The 27,450-nt window shown below is 44.0% G+C and overlaps 1 protein-coding gene across 4 annotated transcripts in view; it reads right to left on the reverse strand.

Moving 5' to 3' along the window:
- The window catches only part of LSAMP (limbic system associated membrane protein), a 983,104-nt gene that overhangs the window by 78,191 nt on the left and 877,463 nt on the right, over positions 1–27,450 (reverse strand). For all 4 annotated transcript variants that reach the window (XM_061454023.1, XM_061454026.1, XM_061454022.1 and 1 more), the window contains one exon: positions 26,494–26,619. In XM_061454023.1, coding sequence (XP_061310007.1) covers positions 26,494–26,619 — 126 coding nt within the window. The remainder of the gene's footprint in view (positions 1–26,493; positions 26,620–27,450) is intronic.

A 27,450-nucleotide genomic window follows, 5' to 3' on the forward strand; every position in this document is an offset into this window, starting at 1 on the left:
TCTCTAAGCAATTACTTATGTGCCAGCGTCATTGTAAATCTGTGCTTTAGTATATTGTAAGAAGCAATTGAAGTTATGCAGCAACTTAAACATAGAAACACTTGTTAATACCTGCACTTACAGTGAAGGGACTTGGTTCTACTCTGCTGAAGTGATGAGATCATTCGCAGAGCTTTCTAGTCAAAGTTAACCTGACTGACAGGTCACTTTGGTTTTCAATTCATCTCAGCAGACTACCAGTGTGCCTCAACTGTTCCTTGGTTTTACATTTTATTCTTGCCTTTGTGGGGCCGGTGTTTGGACAAGGAGATAAGGCCACCTCCTTACAACTCCTGCCAGCTGAAGAAAGACTTTCACGTGAATTATGCTGGACTTTGGTGAAAATCTGAGATGAACCTTTTATTTAGTTCCAGTTACCCATCCTAACCAATGTGCAACCACAGGCTCACATGCTGAAACAACTCCAAGCGTCAGGTAAACTATTCCTTGGGCACATTTCATATGCCTGTAGGGTTCTTTTCCTGTTTTGCAGGGACCACTACCTATACCCCACTTAGTTTCACAATGAAGTAAGGAGGTATTTTTATAACATTTAGCAGATGAGGAATGGAGGCAGAAAAAGATGAAAAAACATATTCTGACCAACTACCAGGACTTGAGGGTGTGCTGGGCATCCATGTTTAGGAAAGCAGTAAGCAAACCAGAACTCCTATCCTCCAGGGCTGTCATGCATTGCTCCCTCCACAGTCAATGGGAAATGTTGCTGCCACAGCACATACAAAGCCAGACTGTACTGCACGTACGGTGATTTAACAACACACAGCCAGAGCAATGGTGCAAGGGAGCTCATTTTTTTAAGTGACTCATATTTCCCAACAGGTAGAAGTCTCCTCGTGACATGAAACACTGCTCAACCTTCCCAGGTTAGTACAATGCTTTCCAAAGTGCTTTATGTTATTATAATATTGACAGTGTCCTCTTTTGAAAAGCCTTATGTGCTCTGGCGAGCAACTTACAAGCTGTAGGAACATAGCTATCACCAGTGTATTTGGCCCTTTCCCTCAATAGCAACTGGTCAGTTAACCCTTCAACACAGTAAGTGCAATTGGAGTTATTTGCTGATAGGTATCTTGTTGTCAGGACTTTTGAATCAATGGGTTAAAGATTCAAAAGGATCTCCCTGAAATGTAAACTTGTAATGGTTGCAGCACAGTGCAGTGATGTAAAATCAATGCAGATGCGAGCTTTAACACAAAGGTAATGGGGAGGCAAAGACATAAATAAGGAAAACTACGAACGGAGAAAGGGCTGATAATAGAGGAAAGCATGAAGCGAACACAAGGTGCTGTCATTTAGGATAAATAATACTTGGCTCTTGCACAGGGCTTTCCAGACATGCAGCCCAAAGAGCTCTAAAGATGAACTAACACCATTTTATGGTTGAGGAAACTGAGGCACAAAAAAGGGATGCTGTTTACATGGGATCACACATTCCTTGCTGGATGCAAAAGCAGACTTCAGGTTTCTCGATTTCTTATTCCAAGCCCCACCACGCCATGCTAAAATGATTTGTTATGCCATTTCCGCTGCCTTTCTCCGGGTACCCTTTGTTGGCTAACAATAAACCCAGCTTGCTGCTAAGGCATGATTTTCCTTACTCAGGAGGGCTTTGTCTGTGTTGAGGTGCTCCTTCTCCACACTCAACATTCACACGGGAACAATAAGGTTTGTTACCTAGCTCAATACTGGGTACCTTTGCTTAATGCACGATTCACAGCTGAATGCACACTGGGAAGGCTTAGGGATGTATTCTAAAGAAGGAACATTTAAGGTAAACCATAATGTTTGCTTCTGTCCTTTCACATTCTTAAAGACATTTTGTTTCCTGAATTACTGCAGCCTCTCGGACAGGAAGGCCATACATACATAGTGCTCTAATGCTCTTGATTTTCCCCCTCTACAACCAGACAAAATACACCAGCTGAAGTGTACTCCTGGAAAACTCCTGCTTTAAAACACAGCTGATTCAAATGGAAAAATATTTCAGGAGAAAAATTACTTAAATGAGTAAAAATTTAAATATACTTATTTTTAAAAATGGAATTTTTAATCTCAGTTGCATATTTCTACCTTGCCCTTCGTCATTCCCCCATTCTATTTGATGCTAAATGCATATATAGTTCTTTCACCTTTGCTTTTCCCTATAGCTTACCTTTTCTATTCTAGCTTTATAATATTCTTAACTTGAAGTTTCTGTGTAATAAATGGATGGTTATTAGCTCATTTGAAAATGGAGATGTTCCCCAAAATTAGAAAGCGGGAAGCGTAAACACACACACACAGAGCACATATGGCATTATCATTTTACCACATTCAATGATGAGTAATAAAAAAGATGTACAGGATAACGAATTCTTCAAAGTTCCCTTTTAAGGTATTATAAACCCAAAGAATCCGCTCCAGTTTTCATTTTGCAATCCAAAAATAGCTTCCAAGAAAAGAAATTAATCCTCTTTCTGAAAACAAAACAATAAATAACAACCTCTAATGTCTAACCTGCTTCCCTTAACCTAAAATAAGCATAAGCACCACTTATCTGTCATCATGCATTGTTTCTGTTTTCAGCTTGCTGGCAGCGTGCTGCAAGTCCCTCTTGGGATTTTGCTTCTCTCTCACAACTAGGTAAGTGTTACCCTCCTGCTTCTCTTGGCATCTAATGCATTATTTCTGGATTGAAGATTTTATGATTTCCTCTCAACACCTGTCAAAGGCATTTCCTTCTCCAAAGCCACCATCCTCTCTTTTCCAATTAATCACTTCTACTCATTACCCAATCAATCAACAAATCAATGCTGATCGCTTTCCTGGGGAGGTGGTGGTAGGAGTTCAAGTGGTGAGAAAAGAAGTAATCTACTTGAATATAAAATTCCATATCAAATAGTAAAGCTTCTATTTGCCTGGCTCTCTAGGATTCCATAAAATAGCTTTTCCAGGGACAGTACTGACACTTGTAGAGTTTACAGTCTACCCACAGCTTTAGAAAGTTATTGTTAGTGCCTGGAGGGAAGGTGACCATTTGAAAGGAATGCCCTGCTGTCCTATCTTTCAAACAGCTTCTGGTGCCATGATTAAGTTCTGAGTAGTTACACACACCTAATTCTCACATGCTAACACTGAGAATACTTTTAAATCACAAATTTCTCCCATGATTCTTGGGACAGGCCCCTGTAGGATGCTCCTGAACAGTCTAGAGACCTCTACAGATGGACTCTGTGCTGGAGTATCTGTAGCCAGGCAGCAGGGAAAATATCCTCTGGTGGGAATACACACAGGCTTCTCCCATGCAAGCTTCTGAGCATTCTCCATCACTATTCAGTTATAGAATACTATTTGTAGAACATGCATTTAAAATCTCTGTTCTACAAATATTACTCTAAATCAGGGCATACACCTCAGCCATTTCCTCTCTTTTTATGTGAACAGTATAGTAAGATTATCTGAGGTCCACAAATAATTTATGATATTTCTTACTACTCAGACACCTCTCTCAAAGTCAGAAGAAGGTCTGGGAGACAGAGAATATACACATTCAATAGCTGCTGTCTGGGTTGTTGGTATGGTAACATGCATCTCTCCTTGATCACCCTTTTCTACTTCTGACTTTGAAGATCATTTGTCTAACATGTGACAAGCCTATCCTAAATCCCAAATTTTAATAAGCTTGGAGTCTTCAAAATACATTAATTCCCAAATTTGCCAATACCCCTTAAAGATTCTAAATTAGATAACAGCTTTGCATTAAGCCCATCCACTAAATTGCACTGCCATACAGAGGAAAAAATTACAGAATAAGACCGGAGATTTGAACCTGCTGAAACCAGCACAGCTTATATATTAAATGTGCCCATGTACCCTATTAAAAGTACCCTGACTAGACCTATCCAGAACGATTTGCTGCAGTTCACTCTTTGTTCTGTCAGGCTGCCCCAGGGCTTAAACTTGCATAAATTCCAGCCTCACTCCCTCCCACGAAGGAGCACTCCTCAAACCAAAGGTACAACTGTAAGCACAAGAGCACTTCCATGCTGGCTACAGGCACGTAATTTGCATGCTTCAAGGAGAACAGCTCTTTTGGAGCATCTCAAGCTCCAAAGGACAGCCACGAGCTTCCACTCATTTGTTTTCAGGTGTTCATATTGCTTGCAAGGTAGCTGTATATAGAGAATACATGGAATAGGTGGGGATTTCTAAAAGAGCAGTTTCCAGCTTCTCCTTGCTGTACTGGGTAGGAGGAGCATGTCCTGTCTAAAGGACTTAGTAGGTTGCAGACAGATGCAAGAGCATCATCCCTCTTTGCAGAGGCACTGACAGGGGAAGAGGCTTGTTGGACAGACATGCCAAATTCGAATAGAGTTGGAAACAGCATCAGAAATAATGACTCCCTGTCTCATGGGTTAACAGCCAGACAGCACTGTATTGTAAACCCCTGTGAGATCCTTGGATGACAAATAAATAGGTAGGCGCAAAATATCAGCAGTAAACCCTGACAGTAGCAATTTCTATCCAGTGAGATGATAGAAATCCAGCCAAGTGATTTGCTCTGCCTTCTAGTGGTGATCAACCCAAAGGTTCAGTAACAAATCTGTAGGGATTTTGAGACATCAGTCCACTTCACAGTGTCAAAGTGTTCCCTTTTGCAGGTTACTGTGAGACAGGGAGATCCATCGGATCTTTTTGAGTATGCGAGGACGCACCTCGCTCTCCACCATCCCACAATAAAAGCAGAGAGTCGTGGCTCAGAGAGGGCAAACAGTTGAGCAGCTCTGACAGATAAAGCCCAGAATGGCAGCCTAGTCCCACTTCTGACTTTCCATTACCAAATACCTTTCAGTTGCCCCATTTCTGTAAGAAAGAGTAGGTATCAACTACATCTAGTTACACACAAAGGCAAGAGCCTGTTTCAGAAGACCTAATGTAAGAGGTTTCTCCCCCGCTTATACATGGTCTTCCTTTGTAAGTCCCCTCCTCGATAGGCCTCTTGGTTTTTTCTGTCTGATACATTTTCCTGTGCACTGCCTGGTCACTGGCTCTTCAGGGCTCAGCACAAGTGCAACTGCATCTTCCTTCCCAATTTCTATCTCATTGTTCTTAACAGATCGCATTGCTCCAAAACTAGGATACATGAAGACATGTATCCCTCAGACCCTCAAAACCTACACACATTAATGCAGTGAAACAGCCTAAATTGCAACCAAATATTGCAGCCCTTTGAAGTGTCTATTCAGTGTTCCCTCAAACAGCTGCTGTAACCTGCAGAACACAAACTGTTCTGTTTCCTGCATGGGACACTCCTCAAGGGTAGGATCTCTTCTCCTCACTTTTTTGCAGTGCTCTCCATTTCCTCCCTTGTTCACATTCTCAGACTCAAACCATTCCCCTGAGCAAGCAAAATGCAGTAGGGTGTTTCGTTCCCCTTTGAGACCATGGAGAGAAAGCTGTCTGCACTTTAACTGAATGCAAATACTTTCCTTAGGTGAAGTGGCTCCTCCCTAGTCCTTCAATTTGACAATGATGTCCTAAGTGCAGTGAAGTTGTTATGCTTCTCCCACCTAAGGCACTCAAAGTATGAGTATTTCAGTGGGGGAAAGGTGAGCCAGTTTGAACAAGTCTGGAAGAAAGACAAATCACAGCCTATCCCCAGAACCAGATCTGAGCAGCTTGTGAGCTTGCAGGAGCACTATGATTGTATTTTACCTCATTAGCTTTCATTCCCCTTCTCCTCCATACACCCCACAGGCTGTGCAAGGCTCTCCATGGGAAGGAAACCTTGTTTGGAATAGGAAGAGGCCGTGCCCTTGAGACACCAGGTTTAGTGGAGCCTCTTGAGAGGGGATATAGTGCTTGGGTGCTTCAGAGAAGCATGCACAGATCATGGAGAAGGCCACAGTGGAGCCACCAGCATCCTTGTGAAGGATGGGCTGTCGTTCCAATGGATGTTATGGACTTGACAAAGAAATTACCATGCCGAGTTCTCTGGACTGTGTTACGCTTGAAATCAAACTACATGATCCCTCTGGCCTTAAAATTTAGCTACAGTAAAATCTTATAATACTTCCCTTTTCCCTTAATGTAAGGAATATTTCTTCACGAAGCCCAGCTATATGTATTTTCTTCTTTCAGCTCAAGAGAGGCAGTTTTTTATGCTGAGAAAATTCAGAGGTCACTTCTCTGAGATTTACTGCTTTTTGTTACTTGGCCTTTGAGCCATGAGAAAAGAAAGTGTCTGCCTTAAAAGCTGCTCTGACTGACTAGAATACAGCTATTCTGGGTGCCTTTGCAAGAACGGCTTTTTTTTCAGGCAGCTGTATCCATTTACAAACCAGAAACCCCTCCATCTGTGTCTATTGTCTCCCTCTTTTTGAACTCTGTGGTTTGACACAAGTGAGGTTTGGAGCAGCCTAAACAATGCTGCCGGTGAGATCACGCAGATGATCTTTCAGACAGGGGCTGGCATCATAGGCTATTCCTCATACTAGGGATCAGCAGCAGCAGCAGCAGCAACACAAACGCCTGGGAAACCTCTTTTACAGGTTGATGTTAATGATTTATAGCGTTACCACAACTGTAGTCTCTTTGGAGCAAACAGTTGGAGTATGTTTTGCTAAAACTTTAAACACCACAACTTCAGCCAGTTGTAATAAGTCTCCATTTTCATCCTCCCACGTGGGAAGGAGTCAGCTCATTTAGTCAAAGGTCAAGTAAAGGCTGACTCTTGAGAACATGTGCACTACTCTGTGAGGCAAAGATGATTAGATTCAAACCTTTGGCAGGCTGGAAAGGAAACGGCACGTAGATGCCCAGCAGGAAACATCTCCTAGGCATGCTAGTGACAGGAGCTAGGACAGGCAGTGTCTTTCTTCCACCCCTGGGAATCCAAACACAGTGGCTGCAAACAAGACAGTATCTTGCGATCTCATAATGGAGGCCACCATCTCAAAGGGCTAAGAAAAACAGTAGGATTGAATTCCTCTATGCCCCTAACAGCAAATGGGACAGAACTTTGCTCTCATTTCAGATGTGCAAACACAACCCAGACCAAATATGTACAATAGTGTCCACACACTCAGTATTTTCCCTGGGAGCCATCTGGTTGGCTAGGGAGAGGTAGGAGCCATGTTACATGCTATCTATTTATTTTATGTATTTATTTATTCATTTTATATGGAGGACATACTAATTTTCCAAAATTCATCTTCTCAGAAGCGGCAAAATACATTTATCAGTCTCATTGACCCTTTGGCTTTGTGGAATCACAGTCTGATATATTATCTGATAATCATGTTACATACCTGAATGCTGCCTTTCATCCATTCCCTGGGGCTGGATAGTTCCAAGTCACAGGGAATGAATACCGATTGGGTGGCATTTACACGCCGTGCATCCTGGCTGGCTACACACGTGAGAGCATGAAGGTCACCCACTGAATTGTTTTGTGCTTTAGTCAATATTGTCCCATGTGCTCCAGGAGCCCTGTTTCCAGAGAGCATTATCTAATAGAAAACCAAAGCTCTGCATCAGAATGCCAGCCAGACACCTCACCCAGGTCCTTCCTTTTCCTCTGAGCTACAACCACTTACATTTGATACTAACGCCTCTCATCTTTACCAGGAATAAAAAACATAACAAGAGCTTATTTGAACACTCTACATGAGATAGGTGGAAGCTGAAATGGCAAAGATAGGAGAGTTAAATGTGCTTTCTAAGGAGTTGGAAAAAAGCTGTGGGAAAAGGTAGGAATAAAAAATAGTTCCATGAATATTGATGCAGATGTTTAACAAATATATATATATTTGTGTTTGTGCTCTTCTTGTGGTTGCTTTTCAGAACTTATTCTCATGACTTACCCTGAAGTAGCCCCAATGACTCAATTTGACAAATGCTGTGGAATATCTTAAGTTTTGTAGCAATAGAACAAGGGGTAATGGGTTCATGTTAGATATAAGGAAGAAGTTCTTTACTGTGAGGGTAGTGAGGCACTGGAACAGGTTGCCCAGAGGAGTGGTAAATGCTCCATCCCTGGCAGTGTTCAAGACAGAGCCTTGGGCGACATCGTCTTGTGTGAGGCATTCTTGACCATGGCAAGGGGTTGGAACTGGGTGATCTTAAGGTCCTTTCCAAACAAAACCATTCTATGATTCTATATTCTATGAGTAAGCAAGATCCCTATTTGTATGTGTATCTGCACCTGTCACTCAACCCTACACCTTTTTTTTTTGTGCTCACCATAAATGCATATGTGTTCCATGCCATTAAAAAGGCCAGAAGGGCCTTAGAATTACATCAAACCTAAAATTCTCATGGTCAGTGTCGTGGAAACATTCCTTTAAGGAAAAAAAAACAAAATGTGGGCACAGAAAGAACCTTGGCACAGGAGGACAGGGACAGAGCAGGAACACAAAACCCAGGACATGAGTGCTAGCGTTTCAGAGGAGGACCATTGAGGATCGCTCTCAAAATGGCCATCAATTATCGAGCATGGGAGCAACTAAGATGAGTGATGAACCCTGCCAAAGATCTGCCCACACACCTCTGCCTGGGCAGCCAGGGCTCACCCCTATGCTTTGGCTAACCTCCTCATGGCACAGCAAAAGCAGTCCTGATCCAACAACTGCCACTCAGCTTCGTCCCAGCTACAGCCAAGGGACAGAAATGATGGAGAGGAAATGTAAGCATCTTCTCTGATTTCCTCTGTGTGGGGGTAAAAAACAGTGAGCCAGAAAACACAGATGATCACATAATTGGTTGTCGATGAGTGCCAAAGGCAGCAGCGACTGTTTGCACTGAGAGAAAAATCTCTGATGGTGCATGATATCAGCATTGATCTGCTTTACCAACACAAGGAAGCATCCTTCCTGCACAGGGTCAGGCACTAAAGACAGGTGCCCAGCAAGCAGGGAGAGGGGAAGCAGCTGATCTACCCAACCAAGAGATGCCTGTTGCTTTCTTTGCTGGTGCCGTTTTATTGCTATGGAGATAATACCTACAAGAAACCTGCCTTCTCTGTGCTACGGGTGGTGGGGCTGCAGCAGAAGGCCAAAAGCTTTTCCATCCAATCAAATCCTGTTTATTCAAAAAGGAAGAGCACTTCCCAAGAGTTTATACTCAGATCAGCTGATGGGGACTGGTGAAGCCCTGGAGGAGGGAGCAGATCAGGTGCTGTGCTCCCAAATCCTGTTCTTTGTGCTTCTGGTGAGCTTTAATGGCACAGCCCCGTGGCTCCTCAATTCGCTCTTCTTTAACTCTTTATCTCCCAGTGCGTTGCTCTTTTCTCCCTCTTTCTAACCCCAAATACCTTTTCCTCCTCTGCCAATGCATAGGTCTCCTCCCCACCTCCCATTCTGCATCCATTTTGTTAGCTCCCCATATGCTATCCCATATGTTTTTTCCTTTCACTTTCTACATGCACATCTTCCTTCCTCTATGCTCTCTGCCTTTGTCTTTCTTTCTCTCTCTTTGCCACCTGCCAATCGCAAGCCTGCCTGTGCTTTCCAGTTCTTTCCTTCCCTGATGCCATTTCAATTATTGGCCTATTCTCTGCTCGCTTTCCTCACTCTCTCTCTTTTCCCCTATACTCTCCCTTAGGGACTCGAGCTTGTCTCTCCCCATTTGTTTCAGGGATGCCGTTGCTGTGGGTTTTTAGAGATTTGCAGGTTTGTTTGTTTTTATCATCACACCCCTCTCTTGCTGTTTAGCTGCTTGTCACTTCGCTTTTCTCTGTCTGCCTACCCCAGCCAGAGCATCATTATGTCCTTTTTCTGTCTCAGCCCATCATTTCCCACTGAGGCCATTATTATTAACCATGCTGGGAGGTGTATGAGCAGCGGTCAGCAGGGCTCTGTTTCAGATTGATGGGAATCAGAAATGGAAGTGGCACAGCAGGCAAGGGGAAGCGCCAAGTGGAAAGGAAGCAATGGCACCTCGGCAATGCAGAGGGGGAGCTGGCAGCTGAGCTGGAGGGGTCTCCAGCACCCACACCCTGACAGCTGCACCTTAATGAACATTCCCCATCAGAAAGCTGGCTGCAGTGAGTGTGAAGGATTCTCAGTGATCCAGATGCTGCCTGTTGCACTGTAGATCAAGCCCCATTTTACAGAAACACATCTCCGTCAGCGTCCTGACATCTCCAGTCCAGGCAGAAACACTTTTCAATTAAAGAGCCTGCAGGAGGATCCCAGTACTGTGGCAGGTATCTCAGGAGCAGAAAGGGGGTGGAAGGGCTGCCAGCACTGAGCAGGAGAAAAGAGGGAAGAGGCTATGGTGTTGCTATTGGGAGAAGAGTCGATTCCCAGTGCAGTGTGGTGGCGGGAAGAACTGAGAGCACCTGTGGCATGGTGGGGATATGGCCTGTGACAACCTACAAAAGTGATGGGAACGTTTTGTGTTTGCAAAGAGGAGGGGCTTGCTCTTCCCTGCTTTGGGAAGTGTAGAAGAGCAAAGTGCGCTAGACATTCAGCCTTGGAGGCTCAGTCTTGAGACCTGATCATCCTTAAGTCCTAAAGCAGTGCTTATTTGATGAGCTAAACAAGCAAAAGCAGCAAGAGCCTCAGTCTTGGTGTCCTCAAGGAATGCTGTTTGTGAAACACCAGTATGCTGGGTTCCTGCTTGTGACAGACATCATGTAGGGCAGCCTTCTTTTCCCTATGGGCATCTGCTCTAATCTCTCTATCAGCTACCACTCTTTCACTTTCATAGCCCCCAGACTTCCAGCAACATTCCTGTCGAAAGCACCACATTTTTGGGAAAACGCTTTGGAGGCTACCATACTATATGAACAGCATCTTGAGACAGCAAATCTTATCTTCTGGAGCAACACCTCAGGATGAGCTGCACTCTCTTTCAGGTACTTAGAGGGGGATGCACGGTTTTAATAGCCCTGCTCCTTCACACTTTTGCAAGTCCAGGAATTTATAGTTACCTCTTCAGATGGCTTTCAGAGCACTGAAAAATGCATATGGGAAAGGATTGCTTCAAATTGCTCAGCCAGCCCTGTCTCTGCTGCCTTTCCCCACGGGCATCATTTAGTTATTGCCTGCATATAAATTAGGCAGGCTTTGAAGGAACAGCTATTGACAAGGGTACCTCACTCCACTTCCTTTCCTTGACCTGAGGAATTCTGTTGAGGAAAGAGCCTATGTTACAAACAGTAAGAAAAAGGCCAGTGAGGTAACAGAGGGATTGCTTTGGTACATGGTTATTTGCTGTGTCCTTGCCTCTACTAGGCTGATGGGCTGATGTCTAGCAAACAACAGCTAAGTAAGTGGTCTGGTCTTTGGGTTTGCAGCTAAATGAGCAGCCTTTGCTAACATTAGAACTTCGACAGGGCAACTCTCCAGAACAAAGCTGTCTCCTTGTGAACCTATTTCCAGCATCTTAAAACGTGAGGTACATCATTTGCCATAGCAATGTGAAGACAGGTCCAAGTGAATTCTCCTTACGAGCTTGTATTTGAATTTCCAAGCTAGGATTTGAGAGAGGAAAACAGGGAATTTGCAACATTCCCTCCTAGATTTATTGACGCTGTATAACCACTAGATTAAAAAATAACTGGCAAAGGGAGGGACCACATACAGGCAAAATGAAGTGACATGACAAAGACCAGCAAAACAAGTAAGACCGCAGTCACAGGGCAATGTTTGCCTTGTGACTATATTCATTTTTAGGCTGGAAATATGCAATCTCCCAGTTTAGGCACAATTCCCTGTACAATATCCAGACACTGACATCCTGACCATGATGGCTGCAAACTCTCAAGAAGTCTGGAAGCCTTTCCAAACTATCTGAAGTCAACTTTGATCATACAACTGAGTTTCCCCCCCTGCCTCTACCCCACTTCCTGTCGTCAAAGTCATCCTTGTCAAGAGCACCTGATTAAAATGCAGTTGGGGCTTATAAACCAAATTATAAGATGAGAAATCACTGGGAAAAGGTTCTACACGTGAAAACGAGCTCAGGTTTTGACTCATTATCTCCTCCAAGCTCTGTAACACACAATTCCCTAAAAAAACTGTTCCCTGAACACAAATTTGAGTCATCTAGGCTGATTTTTTTTCCTGCAGGGAAGTGCTTAGAGTGACAAAGCTTCATCCTTGAGTGATCTGTGTCCTGATACACCTGCATTGTCAAGTCCACAGATCACAGCAACCATAACCCTATTATATTTTAGCAGAAGTGAGGACAATAATATGGGAAGTCTTAGACAAATTTAATCCTCATTTTTGAAGAATTTTACATGTAGGCAATTTTTTAAATGCCTACAAGCTACTGTGCGGGCAAGGAACTTTGTACTGCTCACAGTGTTTCATGGAAGAGAGCTGTAATATTGAACTACTTCTGCATCTCCATAACCAGGACTCATGAACACCAGAGAATAATCAGCCTTACAGAAAATAACCTTTTCCAGTAGAGCTGGGGATTTAAGCCAACAACTGCTTACAAATTACAAGAAGCCACGAAAGAAGTTAGAAAAATATCTAAGGAATGAAATCAATCATTTTTCACAAGCTGTCCCCTGTTCAACACCTCAAGGGTGGTCTGAAACTTTTCAGGATGCTTCTGATTTGGTTTGAATTAACACAAGTGGCTTTTCAGACAGATGAGGTTTGGCTGAGTGGCCCAGATACAGCACGGGTAGGTGCCAAGAGGTGTGTTACCACTTTATCTCTGTGAAGAGTGCAGTCTTTTCAGGAGGCAGATACGTGGCTTTCCATTTAAGACATGGCACATTTTATTTTGACTACAGCAGCCACAGGAGTACTGGAGAAAAGACAATTTTATAAGGCAAATCAGCTGACTAGATGGCTCACACACTCTCACATACATATGCAGATGCCATTACTTGTCTTCTGGGATATGAATAATGCCATAAATGACACACACACACACAGAGATTATTTTCTTAAAAGTGACTAATGCCCTAAATGACACACTCTGATACCAAGCAGTGTCCAATCATCTTTTAAAGGCATTTGATTTACAAACAAATCAAGTTCCTGAAACACACTTGACATCAGCTGTTACATGTGGAGAGCAGAGACAGAGAGATGAGGGAGGTGAATGGTCAGCGAAGTTTCAGGTAGGATCTGCTAGTACATTACATATCAGATACAGGAGAAAGTGAACGTAAATACCAGCATATCCCTTGTGACCGCTTAATTTCAACAACAGAAACAAGGACTTGGGCTCAGTTACTCAGCTAGTGCTCACCTAGAGAAGTGCAGCAGCCCAAGGAGAGCAGAGGGCCCCAGGGGCTGCGCATAACTCAGCGCCGCAATTACTCTTTCTAAGGAGGTTATAAAACTCTTCTAGGGTTGGGGCGGCACCAAAGGGGGAGAGAACTAAAAGGAAAGTAAAATGAATAAATAAATAATCTGTTTATGCTGAAGGTCTGTGCAAACCAGCAACATGAGGAAGTCTGGGTTGACTGAGCTGTGCCGGGGAACCCCCATGTACGTATTCTGCTCTGTGCCTGGTGATATTCCAGCCTTTTAATGGGAGAACAGCATTTGAGGGATGCTCCAAAGTAACACTGAGGGGTACTGGCCCAGCTGGGAGAGCAGGAAGGGTACAAAGCACTGGTCTCATCCTAAGAGTTGCCCAACAACAGGAAGGAGAGCTGCGATCAAGGCAAACGGCATGTATCCCATGGCACATTACCAAGAAAATATGACTTCCCCCTGAGTTAAAGACCAAGTGAGGGACAGCAGGCAGCTAAAACCTCCCCAACAAGGGAGAAACACAATCTTATGCATAGAGGATGACTTGGGGCGTTCAGTCTCCAGCTCATATATCAGCATAGGATCTGGAGAAACACACTTCCAAACACATTCATGTCAGGAGAAAACCAGACAAGGGGCAACCCTTGGCTGCTTTTAAACCATTTCTGCATTGATTCCTCCTTGAGATACAAAGCGGTGAGTGAGATGAAATCTCCTCTTACTCAAGCCTTATTTTTCATAATTATGCATCTTTAGTGTTTCATAACGACCAATTTAATCATTTTTGCCGTTTAGAGGTCTACAACAGCCAATCATGGTAATGGGCTTGGTATTTGGTAGGAACCATTTAACGCCCAAGAGCCCTTGTTCTGAGCCACTTGATGCCACTTAAGTTTGACAGACAGACTCTCATTAGTGCAAGTTGCAAAACCTCTCAGATGAAGCTCATTTCTTTTAAACAAACTCTGCTCAGCGATCCCCAAAGTCTCTGAGCGAGGAAATTTTTAGCTCACTTCAGATCCATGCAGGTCTATGGAAATTAATCAGCATATTTCACCGTGCTGGGGGCTTTCTATGAAATCCTCCGCCTTTCCTCCTCGCGGTTGTTCTCTCATACTGTGCACATAGGCTCTGTTCCCCTGTGGTTAGCTGGTGCCCGTCTCCTGGAGGGCTGCCTGGGGGTATGTGACCTTCTCTTTTCACACAAAACCCTCTTGATGAGCTGCTGCTCCACACTGACCTGTCCCCTGCCTCTAAGGGACAGCTCTCACAACACCGGTGTTTCTTGCTGGTGACAACCAAATACACATTTGGAAACCCTTAAAAACATTTATAGATCCCTGGCTGCTGCTAAAATTGCTGCCTTTGCTGTTCCTGCTACCCTATCCATTATTTGGATAGAGATGCGCAATGCAAAACAGAGCTAAAGGCATCTAAACTGCTTTAGAAGCTTTCAAACACACATCCAAGTCTGCACCCCAACTCATATGACAGCAAACAGATTTGACGACGCTTGTAGTCTAACACTGCTGAATATTTACTTCAAATGCAACCAAAGCAGGCCTCTCTATGTGGCTGCGAGGATGAGCAGTGGGATAGTAGGGGGTGCTGCAGGTTGTGTTTGCCAGACACAGTGATGGAGGCTTGTGAGAAATATAAGACTACTGCAGTAAGGGAATGCAGAGGACAGAGGATTTTACTCAAGGACTTACATAGCAGAAGGGATGGCTTACCCTCAAAAGATTTCATGTTCAATGGGCAGGCTAACAACTCAGCATTTCAACCAAGGAAGGACATCAGATCTACGATGTGTAGTTTAAACCCATTGAATCTGTTCACTTCTGCAGTGTTCCCCAAGAACAGATTTGCCCTTTATATTTTCTCTCTTTCTTATATCACAACCATTGTACATGCAATGAGACTGAAAGTTGCAAATGTAGGAGTGCTAAAAGGAAAATACATTGCTATGTTAACAATTATCTCCTCGGGTGACAGAAGAAAGATGTATTTTGTCGTACATTCTGATGGGACAGTGTAACATCTCACTGTGTGAGTAGACTGAATGCTTCAGTAAGGCAACTAGGTAAAACACACATTCTGTTGAGCTCAAGGAGTCAAAACTAATCCTTAGAAAGGAAAGCCCCACGTTCAACACTACTTACAGCTGATGCCAACATCTTCCATGCCTACTGCTTTCTGGCACCTGAAATGGAGACCTGAGAAGATGGATGGTGGGTTTCCCTGTATCTAAACAGTCTGGATGGACCCTGTGTCTAAACCATTGTGTTTGGTTCAAGTACAATTAATGCAGTATTCTCAGTGCCATAATTAAAATGGCCTCTTGTGTTTCACCATGGACAAACCCACAATGTTACAAGACACAGTGTGCACCTGAAGAGAGCATTAAGCAATGTTATGATATATTACTTGAGAAATAGCTTGATGCCCCTTAATTAGAAGCTTCTTGCTAAGGTACACTCAGCAGGAGAAGAGTTAAGGTTGCCTTTGTAACCTTAAGTCTCACCTTACCTGGCTTGCGAGTGCTTAACCGTGCAACTTTAATGTGTTCTTATCAGAGCACTTTTATTGAGCCATTATTAACATCAGTTAGATACAATCTACCATTCCCCAGATCCCGGCTGCTACCTGAGACACACATAACACAGGATTCAAAGGAAGCATTTAACTCTGCTATCGTTCTCCAGACACCCAGCACCACTAATTCCCCGGCAGCTTCCTCAGACAGGGCTAGACTTGCGGTTGCTATCTTGCGTGCCCTCAGCCAGCCTGCACTTTGAAGGAAATCCTCTACTGATAATTAATAAGTTCCCCTGACGCTGGCTGCTCATTAATCTATTATTTTACTCTTCTAATTACTTTTGTCTGTTTGAGTTAACAGTCTCCTTCCTTCATCTTCCCCTGGTCTCACACACGAGATGCTGCGTGGCAAAAGTGACTTCTCTCTGTCCCCAAATCCCTTGCAGCCTCTGCTGTATGCATGGACTCCCAGACCCATTCTGGCATTTCCTGAGGCACAAGCCAGCCTTTCACAAGGAGCGACTTACCTCTCCGTGTGCCCACCCTAAGTTATGGTACATGCAGCTCCAAGGCTTCTGAGCTGGGGCTTGCCGAAGGAACATCGAGGGGGGCATTCATTATTGCATAGTTTGTCTTCCATAGCAACCGTTACTCATAGTGAAGCCATACTTCCTGGGAAGTGGCTGGACACCACCTGATGATGGGTAACAGAGAATAAATCTCTTGTTTTCCTTTGCTTCTGCATACTGCCTTTAGCTTTGGCTTTTTTAAACTGCCTCCATCTTGATGCACAAGGGTTTTTCCATCTTATTTTTTCCTCCTCCAGAGGAAGGGAGTGACAGAGCAGCTTGGTGGGCACCTGTGGTCCAGCCCACCAAGTCAACTCAAACCACCACATATCTAGAGACTAACAGTCAGCACAAATTAACTTTAATTCCCATGGGCAGAAGGGGAGATAGAAGCAAGAACCAATTATTTATTTGCTCTGAAGATGCCCAAGTACAGCAGAGATAAATGAAGTGGATACAAGTGAACATGCCAGAGAGGGATTGGAGTTGCAAAGTTTGGAGCATGATCTGAGCTTTTCCAGTTCAGGGAATTTCTGAAATCATGCCTTTTATCATGATTGTCACTAAAAATACTTATTCTCTGTCCCCTTCATGCATCTGTACTTTAGGCTGTACAGACAGGCTTTGGACAGCTATACGGAGCTATGCCCAACAGTAAAAGGATGGCAGGTACAGTATGACTCCGGATGCTATCTGTCTTCTCCTCTGCTTTTATTTTGCATGCTTACTGCTATGTTTCACAATTCTACCATTAAGGAAATGCAGGCCTTTGAGGTTGGTGAATAAGGCTGGTGAACATCAAAAAGCTTACCTGTGCAGCAGCAAAATGCATGCACAGACACTGACATGGTGAACATACAAATGAACACATAGTAAAATGCTCACAAATAATGCATACCGCAGTGCGCCCCTGCATACTCATATGGCTTTTACAGATCTACAAGCTGCACAGTAGCTAAGGATAGTGGTAATGACATATGCTGACTATTACAGTACATGTACTAGGACGACCCTGCCAGCAGTTCTCAGCTAGGCACATACAGTGACCTGCAGGCATCCTTATGAGGAGCCTTAGCACCCCCTGAGTGGCTGCACTGCTCATCGCTCTAACCCTGCTCCAGACTGGAATACAAGCCAAGGCAAGCCTTAGGCTCTATGAGCTGCTCGGTAAGGTGTGCCACGGATACGGTCCTGTCCTTGCTCCATGAACCTTCCAATCTGCTACAGCCCTCCATTAATACAACTGAAATCTCTTATGATCAATGTCTTTCCCAGGCTATCATCTCCTGCATTACACTTTCCTTGCTTAGAGCTTGTGCTGATGCTTTGGCACAATATGCTCATGCTTCAAATGGTTCAACTCACTCCAAACTGTGTGTGAAATTCAAAGGCTGCATCAGACAGCAGCTTTTGCTTCCCTGGATGGGCCTGCACTCAGCATCCCCTCTCAGCCTCCCTGCTGCTGCCTGCATTGCTCCCATGCTGCAGTAACACTGCGGTGGGCACTCACTGTGAGTTTATGAGAAGGGATGATTTGTTCAGCCAGTGCATGAAAAAAGAAAAACTACATGAGAAGAGTCACATTTTCCGTATTTTTCTGCTGTTCAAAAGGAAAAAATAACCGAAGAAGAAATAAAAACAACACTTCTGTACCTGCACTCCCTAAACCCCCCCATAAATCCCTGAATCACGTTTTCAGTCTCTCATGTTTTTCTTCAGACAGGAAAGGGAAGGGTGTTCTGAAGACACGTGTCTGAAAGACTCAGAAAGGAGGCTGAGGAAGGAAAGAGAGCATAATTGTTCACAACACCAGGGCCTGCTGCAGCCTTTCGTTACCAAAATAGCTCACTGCCTTCAGCTGGGAGCCTCCCACTTCCACTACGAGTGTATTCAAAATGGGAATAAAGTTCCATGCTCCAGGAGGCTGAGTGTTAACTGACCTTACTGTGGTCATCATGGCAAGCAGGCTCGGGATGTCTTGCCCCCAAAGCTGGCTTTTGCTTTGCCCTAGGTTTATCTCTGTACAGGAGGTTCTTGCAAATAATCCTGCTTGTCCCTGCACACCTCTGTTCTCTCTGTCTCCCCCACACTATTTTCCAGCTACCACTATAACTGGGATACAGAAGCCAAGTGGCTTCATCAGTGGGATTAATGGGAGTATGGAGGCAGAGGCAAGAAACAGGTGATTATGAAGGAGAAGCTAGAAAGGGTGAAGGCTTTGGGTCTGTATGGGAAACTCCTTCCAGACATCGTTGTGCGGGCAGGACCCCTGTGATCTCATCCATGTTCACTTGGATCCCTAGACAAGTTGGAGACAGTAGTTCTAACTTCAGTGCAGAATGCGTCCGTCACTGAAGCCACTGAGACCAGTTGAAGCCTTGTGACAACATAATAACAAAAATAGTGAAGTCACTCTCTTTAAATGAAAGAAAAAATGCAGGGAGCAGCTATAAGCTACTACCTTAACTTTCCCCTTTTATTAGTGTGTCTCCCTCCTACTGTGAAGAGAGAGTGAGAAATACGCTTGCCTAAAGTGAAAGTACTTATAGATTGCAGCTACAAGGGGAAAAAAAAAAAATGCAGGCTCTCCATTTTCTTCCTAAGGATGTTTGAATTGAAAGTATTAAATTTAAAATGCTGTGATTTTTTTCCTCTCTTTAATTCACACTCAACCTCTCGGCATCTTTACAAGCACGTTTAAATCCTCAGACGCGAACTACAGCTGTAAACATGGAGCTGCCAGTGGGGAATATGACCTCCAGATGGCAGAGGAAATGGGAGGCAGTCCTAAAACATTGAGCAGTCTGCCCATGTGAACCCAGAGAAGCTCTGCCACCAAAAGAGTACCTCCAAGCAAACAGACCCAAAGCAGACTCCTGAGTTCGGATCACTAGAGGGAGATGCAATAACACACACAACTTTCAGTGTCCTGAACTCAGTAACATTCTCTTCAGGCAATTTCTTTTGCTGCAGTTCACTTATAGGTAGGATATAAGAGTGCTCAGTGGAAGGTTTGAAGCACAAGGGAAGCGGGGAAAGACAGACAGACAGAATCCACCATGCTGAGCAGAGTAGGCAGCGGACCTGTCCTCTCTTTGTCCTAGTCATGGCAGAAAAGCCCCTTGATTTCAATGGTTTTGTGCTGGTGGGAATGATGGAGAATTTGGTAAGGTTCATTAACCTGCTACTGAGATCCTATTATGGTAGCGTATAGCAATTCCTTTCCCTGTCACCGTTAATTATGGAAGATTTAGAATTGTCATCTTCTGGGGTGCTCAGTTTCACTGAGCAGCCTTCTGGCAACTCTACCTGACTCCAACGTGCTCTAAAAGACATCATTTCTATGTGGCAGGAAGGCCACCAACTTGGTGCTCAACTATCACATCTTGCCACCAGCTGCACAGAGATTCTTGACAGAGGTGGGGCAGCCGAGCACTGACCAGCAGACTCCAGATGCTCCTCTCCAATCACTGCTGATTGGGCAAGTTCCCTCCTCACAGCAACCTCTTCCACAGAAATGCCAAACTACTTGAGGCCTTGCTCTTCCTCTTTGCCATAGGACAGGAGAGAGAAATCAAAGCTGTTAAGAACATGAATGCTTCATACATCAACAGTGTTCGTACTGAAACAGCACCACAGACCACAGCAACTGAATAGAGCACTGTTACAATAGGAGGGATCTCTGGGCACTGTATGTGTCTCAGAGCACAGAATGAAGAAATTAAAGCCCTCCAGTGTGTTGGGGAGAGAGCATGACCAGGACTTGGGTTTATTATAGGTGAGGAATGGGGCAGGGAGGCTTCTGCTGTAGGCCAGGCACTAGCAAGAGGGGACTTTGAACAAGTAAAAAATGTGGAGCCGGCAGAAGTGGGAGCAAATAGAGGCTGGAACAACTTTGGATGCCTTCTGGAGAAGCCCTGAAAAAGCTGAAACTTTGGCTTGTTTCCCGGGCTCTTTGCAAGCCAGCAACCTTCATTTTTCCCCTATAATTTTGGATAAGAGGAAGACCAGACAAAAAGAGAAAAAGATATCTCGGAAAGAGTCCTAAAACAAACTGGGAGTGTATAAGAGGCAAAATGAGATGTTTGTGTGGAAGATGAGACCACATTTTTTGCCAGAATATTTTGAGGATGCAAGGAAAAAGAAAAATAAATAAAAAAATCAAAGCCAAAACTAAAAACAAGAGAAAAAAGAGACTTGGTTAAAAAATCTTCAGTTGCCCCCTAACATCCTAAAATGCAAGGTCAAACAGGTATCTTCTAAGTCTTTAATTTCCTGACCAGGCAAAGGCAGTTAGAGGGGGAGAGGGTTGTGACATAAGAAGATCTGGCACAGTAACATCACCAAAAAAACCCACCAAACTCAAATAAGACCCCCCAGACACTCCAACATCCCAAAGCAACACTCCACAATTGTTTTACTGAGGTTTTAAATGTGCAGCAGAAAGGTGGGCTAAATCCAAATGGTTTAGATGACCAGAAAATCCCCTTCCAACTCATAGAATCATAGAATAGTTAAGAGTTGGAGAGAACCTTAAGATCATTCAATTCCAACCCTTGCCATGGGCAGGGACACCTCACACAAGACCATGTCGCTTAAGGCTCTGTCCAGCCTGGCTTGGAACGCTACCAGGGATGCAGCATTTACCATTGGGCACCCTGTGCCAGTGCCTCACCACCCTCACAGTGAAGAACTTCTTATGTCTAACCTGGACTTCCCATGTTTCAGTTTGAGCCCATCACGCCTTGAGCTATCGCTACAGTCCCTGATGAAGAGTCCCTCTCCAGCATCCTTGTAGGCCCCACGACTACGTAGTGCCTACAGGGTTGACTTGTGGTGACTCTGGTTGAGGGTTTTCTGTTTGTTACTGTCTTCAGGTATAAACTGGATTCGCCTGCACAACACAGAGTGCAGTAGCAAGGCTTTGCACTTAGCAATGAGAAGCAAACAAACATAGTGAATAATGACCAAAGTTGTCCATGTGACCCATATGGCCTTCTTAAATCCCATGCCTTCAGACAGCTCTCTGCTTCTCTCATGTTCAGCCCTACAAGGAGACTGGCATGTACTGAAGGAAGACACAGTAAGTGGGGGTTTGAGACAACCTGTCTCTTTCAGTTTAGGTCTCATCCCCAACTCAAGTAACTGAGCCCCAAAGCATGAAGTTTAACATCCTTTTCAATATTTTTGTTATGAATAACAAGAATATCCAGATTTGTCACATTATCCTCAGGAACACCCAAACTGTTAAGAGTCTTGCCAAGTTCTCGTCTTTAAATAACTTTTCATGGCAATGAGTTCTACAGCTGTTTATAAACACATTATATGTATAACAGCTCAATTACACAGAGCATGCAGGCACTCTTCTGTATTCTCTATCCTTTCTAAACCTCCCAGGCTATAGTACATTCTCTAAGACTCAATAAGAATTTCTAACACCCTCTAGGGAGAATCAGAATGGTGTATTTGACAAGCCTTCCCATCTCCTTTCATTTTATGCTGTGACATGAAACTTGGGTGTTGCAATCAATACTTATCTACTTTGCTCTAGAATGGTGTTTATGCTGTGATTACCACTGTAATAACTAAGCTCCCTTTCTGAGCCAAAGTGGGTATCTTCAGACTGTCAGATGGAATTTGGGAGAATCCAGACTGTTCTCTATTGAACAGCCTTGCTGGGCTGAGGCTGGAGAAGCTGAATCAGGAATGAGATATTTGGTGATTTCATGCATTTTTCACACTCCATAGATGCTTTAGGAAACTAAATTGTTTGCTCCCCAGCCGGTTATGCACAACCAGTAAAGCCTCAACAGTTCAACCTTGAGCTGAACCCCATAGGGATTCTCCCTGCCATCAGCTCTCAGACTGCCACCACACACAGGTACCAATCTCATGACACTTGCCAGAGTGCCCACGAGCAAGGACCTCAGGAGGGTTTCAATCATCAATGCCTCTTGGGAAAGGAGCAGAAATATGAATAGGACTGTTCCTGTTAGCTTGAGCACAAGCACCCTGGGACAGGAACTGCCTTTTTCTTCTGTGTTTGTCTGCCCATCCAGGACAAAAGGATTGGCAGCAAGATATCTGGTAATGCAAAGACCTTGCAATAACTGTTCACATTCATATGGCTGCTAACCCAATCCACAAGAAGCTACTCTTTAGGGCTTCTGATGAGAGGGTGTTTGTTGATAAGAATACGAGCATACATTAATATATTTTTCCCAGGAAGCTCTTTTTCAGTCAACTAGGCATCTAGCATAGCTCTGAATAAGATGGGGAGATGGAGAATGATAAATGGTAAAGACTCTGGACTGTGATCTCATCAGCTTATGGGTAGGGAGAAGTCACATTAGCCTGAATAAACTTAAGTCAAGGAAAACGTGAAGTAAAACTAAGATGAGCTCAAAAGTAGGTGCCTACCATCTCCAAATCATCCTACCGGATTCTTGGCTGTGTTAGTTGTTACCTTGGTGCATGGTACAGGTAAAACAGAGCACCTCTTAACATAACAAACCAGAGATGGGTAGACTGTCTCTGGTAGTCCACACAGAATGTGTTAACATTCATAATACATGGCCCTGTACTGGGACCTTGTCCAGGCTGTGGCACAACTGCTGGAAATTTGCTTTCAGTGACGGAAAAATAATCTATACCTTTGTGGACATGGATCATTTGGGTTATGAGTTAATATCAAGGAGAGGAAAACAACAGAACAACACCTACTCTTTGTACAAAGTCAGAGAGGGGACAATCTGGGTCTGTCCCTTTCAAGAGATACGAGACTATAGCATATCCCCATGTGAAGTATTTCTAGAGCTGACAATAGCTAACTCATGTAGTCTATATAGAAAGTCATCAATACTTGGTCCTGCTCACACGGAACAAACCACTTTTCTAACAAATCCAGTACAAAGGCTGCTGTAGTCACTGATGGCTTGAGGAGGAGAGCTAATGAAGCTGTTTGAGCACATTAGGCAATGCCTGTTGAACTATCCACAACTAGTCAGACCAGGTTACCGATGTCCTACAGCATGTTGGATAAGAAAGGAAAAGGTCTGATTGACTCCCTCCACCTGCTCAAAACCTAGTCAGTCATCTGAAGAGGATTGGAAGTGGAAAGCAAGGATTTCTCTCACAGGGTAAGGAGAGGGGTTTTATCTATGGGTTGCTTCAGGACTTGGGGACTTAGAGTTGGTGTGAGAAAAATGCCTACTTCAACTGTTCACTGAAGGACCAGCAAAGGAAACGATACAGCATTATATAAATCAAAAGTTTTAACTTCCCAGATAGGCAGGTGAGTGAGCTATGATCGCTCCTGAGACCCAGAAACATTTAAATGAGTTATCACATGCATCCCTGCCTTCTTTGCATAAGGAGCAACACTGCTTTCCCTTTACATTTGTGTCTTCTTAGGCAATAAGAAATAAATCGTTTCTGTGGTCCTAACTCAGGTAATTAGCCGAACACTATTGACAAAGCCAATGAGTGAAAGAAGCAGCAGACAATTCACTAATGAACTCCTTGAAGAGAGTGCACAAGGAAAAAGTGATTTGGCCCTCTCACCCCCCCCAGTGCTGGTTTAATTTCACAACCTGTCCATTCAAAACCTCCTACACAAGTTCAGTAATGCTCATCCTCCTCATTCTGTGGTCATGAATTTTACTGTGAAAAAAATCCAAGGAGAGAGATATATTTTAGAAAGCTTTACTATGATCTAAAATAGTTCTTTTGATACATAGCACGATGTCTTCAAAACTAGCATAAATGGAGCCAAATGCCTTACAGTTCTGGAGAAGGGATTCCAAGATAAGATGTGTTTCTAACCGCAGCAGCTGTGGAATAGGTTTGGAATCTGTATTAATTGTCAACCTCAAGTAAAACATTCCAAAGAAACCCTTCTGTCCCCTTTCTGGGAAAAGTACCTTATTGGGCTACCTGCTGCTCAAAAGACTTGATGTGTGCCTGAAAGCAGTTTCTCTATACCTGTAAAATATAGCAGATGGGTTGAGGTGGGAAGAAAGAGAACAATAAGCAGTGAGACCTGGAGGTGACAGACTGGGCTGCCTGCCCTTCATCCCTGGCTCTAGCTGATTGTGAAGGGGATGCTTAGCAGGCTTCAGTGTAACAGGAGCTCTGAGAGGATTGGAAGGGAGTCAGTGAGATGGTGCTGAGGGATGCTAAGAAGGCAACCCCTCTGAGACACTCAGCACAGGAGGAAAGATGTGAAGGGGCACGATGCAAAAGTGAAAACCAGACCCAGGAGAACTGACCCTGGAATCAAAGCAGGAATGGAATTCCTCAGTCCTGTTTCTCACTAAACAGGGATAGAGCAAACCATCGTTCTGGCTGAGGAGCCTTTTTGAAAGGGAGAAAAATGTCTGTGTCTGATACAATGGAGTAGGTGGTACAGCTGCATAAAAACCACAACGCACAAACATGCAGCCACAGTGATGAGTCAGGACAGAATCTTATTATTGCTGCTCTGAACAACACATCTCATGTGTTCCAGGCCTTAGTTTTCATTGGGATTTAAGCAGGTATCCTTGTCATGCCCTTAACTTGGTCAATGTTAGGCTGTGCTCATGGAATAGCTAGGGAGAATCTCTTACTTGAGTACGAGAAAGTGTTAGATGCAGGAGTGAAAGACTGACACAGAAGTAAGATGGAAGATCTTATATGAAATAAATTTCATGAGCATAAATGCCAGAGCTAGAAAATTCTATATACATAATTAAAGGTAAAAAAAGTAGGTTCTATTTCCCTACATATGCAAAGGGAACAGTCATACTTAATACTGAAAACAGCAGAAGAAGAATATCAGGTAGTGATGCTGATACCACAAAGGACTAGTGCTCCCTCATCAGCTCTACTCCTCCCACCTCTTCTTGGCAGTCTTTCCCCACCTTCCTTCTTTTGGTATTGCTAGCAATGGGCTGGAAATATAAACCGTGTATCATACAAACACGCATCTGGCTTACTGGCTATACTGAAGGGATGAGACAGGAAATCTGAGTAACACAATCTGAACCATAGGCCCCAAATGCATCCTCTGGATGCAGCACCTGGATTGAGCTCTTCTGCAATGTGGCATTTTCTCTTTCTCTCTCCAACCTGCTTTCTGCAATGCTATCCCCTTTTATGTCTGCTGAACAGCAGCAGATAGTTTGACTTTCTATAGCACATGCAGAAAGCTTGTACTATGCTTACCTTGAACAGCCTTTAACCCTTTACATGTATGGGAATATCGTAGAAGACTATTCATATGGAGCTAATCAATGCTTTCCCCACACAATTTAAATGAAAGAGTATCTGACAGCAAAAGAAATCAGATCAAGAGTTCGTCTCTTCTCAAAGGACATGACACAGAGGAAGGGAAACATAGCTCTTGTTCCCATCCTAGTGATAAATCTTTAGGGAGCGAAGGTTTCCTTGCAACTCAAGGTGCTAACCACCCCATAGAGCCTGACTACTGAAAGGATATTCTCCTTCCAAGCTTGCCACATCCCTGAGCATGGAAAGCACAGTTAGATAGCAGAACAAAGCTGGTGAGTTCTTTTTTATTCTGTCTCCACCCTGCTCCTCACCCCTCTTGCAGATCAAATGCCTTCTTGCCTCACAAGACACAGAAAGACTGTCAGCCAAAATGGACAGTACTATGAAATAATCTGTGCCGCTGTTTGCCTCTCTCTTTTAAGGCAGATCAGTGGGAAGCAAATTCCGTGCTTTTCAGAAAGAACCTCTTTGTGTAACATCTAAATAGAAAACCTTTCCCTTCTCTCCGGCACCAGCAGTGTTTTGTCTAAACCACTGTGTGCTGCATTTCCAGCAGTAGAGACTGGGACAACTAGATGAAGACCAAAACTAAATAGAATTACGGGTCCAATTCTGTAGAGTATCTACTGAAGTAATTTAATTTGTTCCCTCAGGCAACCTAGTTATTGTGCCTGGGAAACTACACTGCAAAACAAGCTTGCAGTGCATTTAGGATTCTTACTACTTTTCTTACAGCTGCCTGTATTGCTACTGCAATTTCCTGTTGATGTTGGAAGAGAAGGAAACTACTGAACAGTTCACAAATCACCCACACAGCTGAGTCCGGTTGGGTCTCTTACCTGTTGGGGTGAGGTGCCTCCAGGTGATGACAGGTTCAGGACGCCCATTTGCCATGCAAACCAGGGTTACGTTGCTGCCTTCATTCACAATGATGTCCGAGGAGATATTGGAGATCTTTGGTGGAACTGTGAAGACAAAAGGAAGTTGGACCTTGTTAGTCAGACTTCTGGATGGCAGGCTGTCCAACTCATTAACCTACCTACCTATTAAGCAGAGGCAGCCACAGATTCCTCTCACAGGCTGCACTCCTCATTACTACCTGGGTTTCTGAACTTAAATCAGAATAATATGTATCACTGCTTCAAGGATCTGCAGGTAGAAATAGCCTTTGCTGCAACTGCAATGATTTCTGTTTGGGCAGGTTTGGGGGTCTTCATCAAATAACTTCTAAGAACTACCCCGAGGCTGCATGGGAGGAATCAGCAGGCTCCAAGCACTGTCCCAGCTAATTTTACACTCCAAACAGCCCCAGACACAGTTCCACATCCTCCTGCAGCGTGCTGTACACTGATGCAGAAGCTGTATTAGTTATTGCTCCCTCCCATTGGCTGACAGAACTCATGCTGTTAGCCACGATGCTGCTCTGCTGATCATGCAACCAAATGCTCACTGGGCATTGAACTGGGGAGCTTTTAAGCTCATTTCACTGCTGTGACAAGGTGAGAACTAGGAACACACACCATGGGTAATGGGAATTTGCTGAGGGAAGGCACAATGGTGACAGTGGGAGTGTTTCTGCAACATCTTTCAGCCAAAAGAGATCCCCCATGGACTGCCTGCAGCAAGCACCTCACACGGTGCAAATGCATGATAGAGCCTTTAAAGATCCACAGGACCAGCCACGGCTTGGGCACTCAGGATCCTTAAAGACTTTCCAAGTGAATTTGTGTCATGGGACCAAAACAATGCAATGGGACTTGAACAAGTACCTCCAGGTATGGAGCATGGTAGTGCAT

The sequence above is a fragment of the Pezoporus flaviventris genome, unplaced genomic scaffold, assembly GCF_033815535.1.
Source record: "Pezoporus flaviventris isolate CSIRO_AGI_PZ_B2104156 unplaced genomic scaffold, CSIRO_AGI_Pfla_v1 ptg000015l, whole genome shotgun sequence".
Taxonomy (NCBI): domain Eukaryota; kingdom Metazoa; phylum Chordata; class Aves; order Psittaciformes; family Psittacidae; genus Pezoporus; species Pezoporus flaviventris.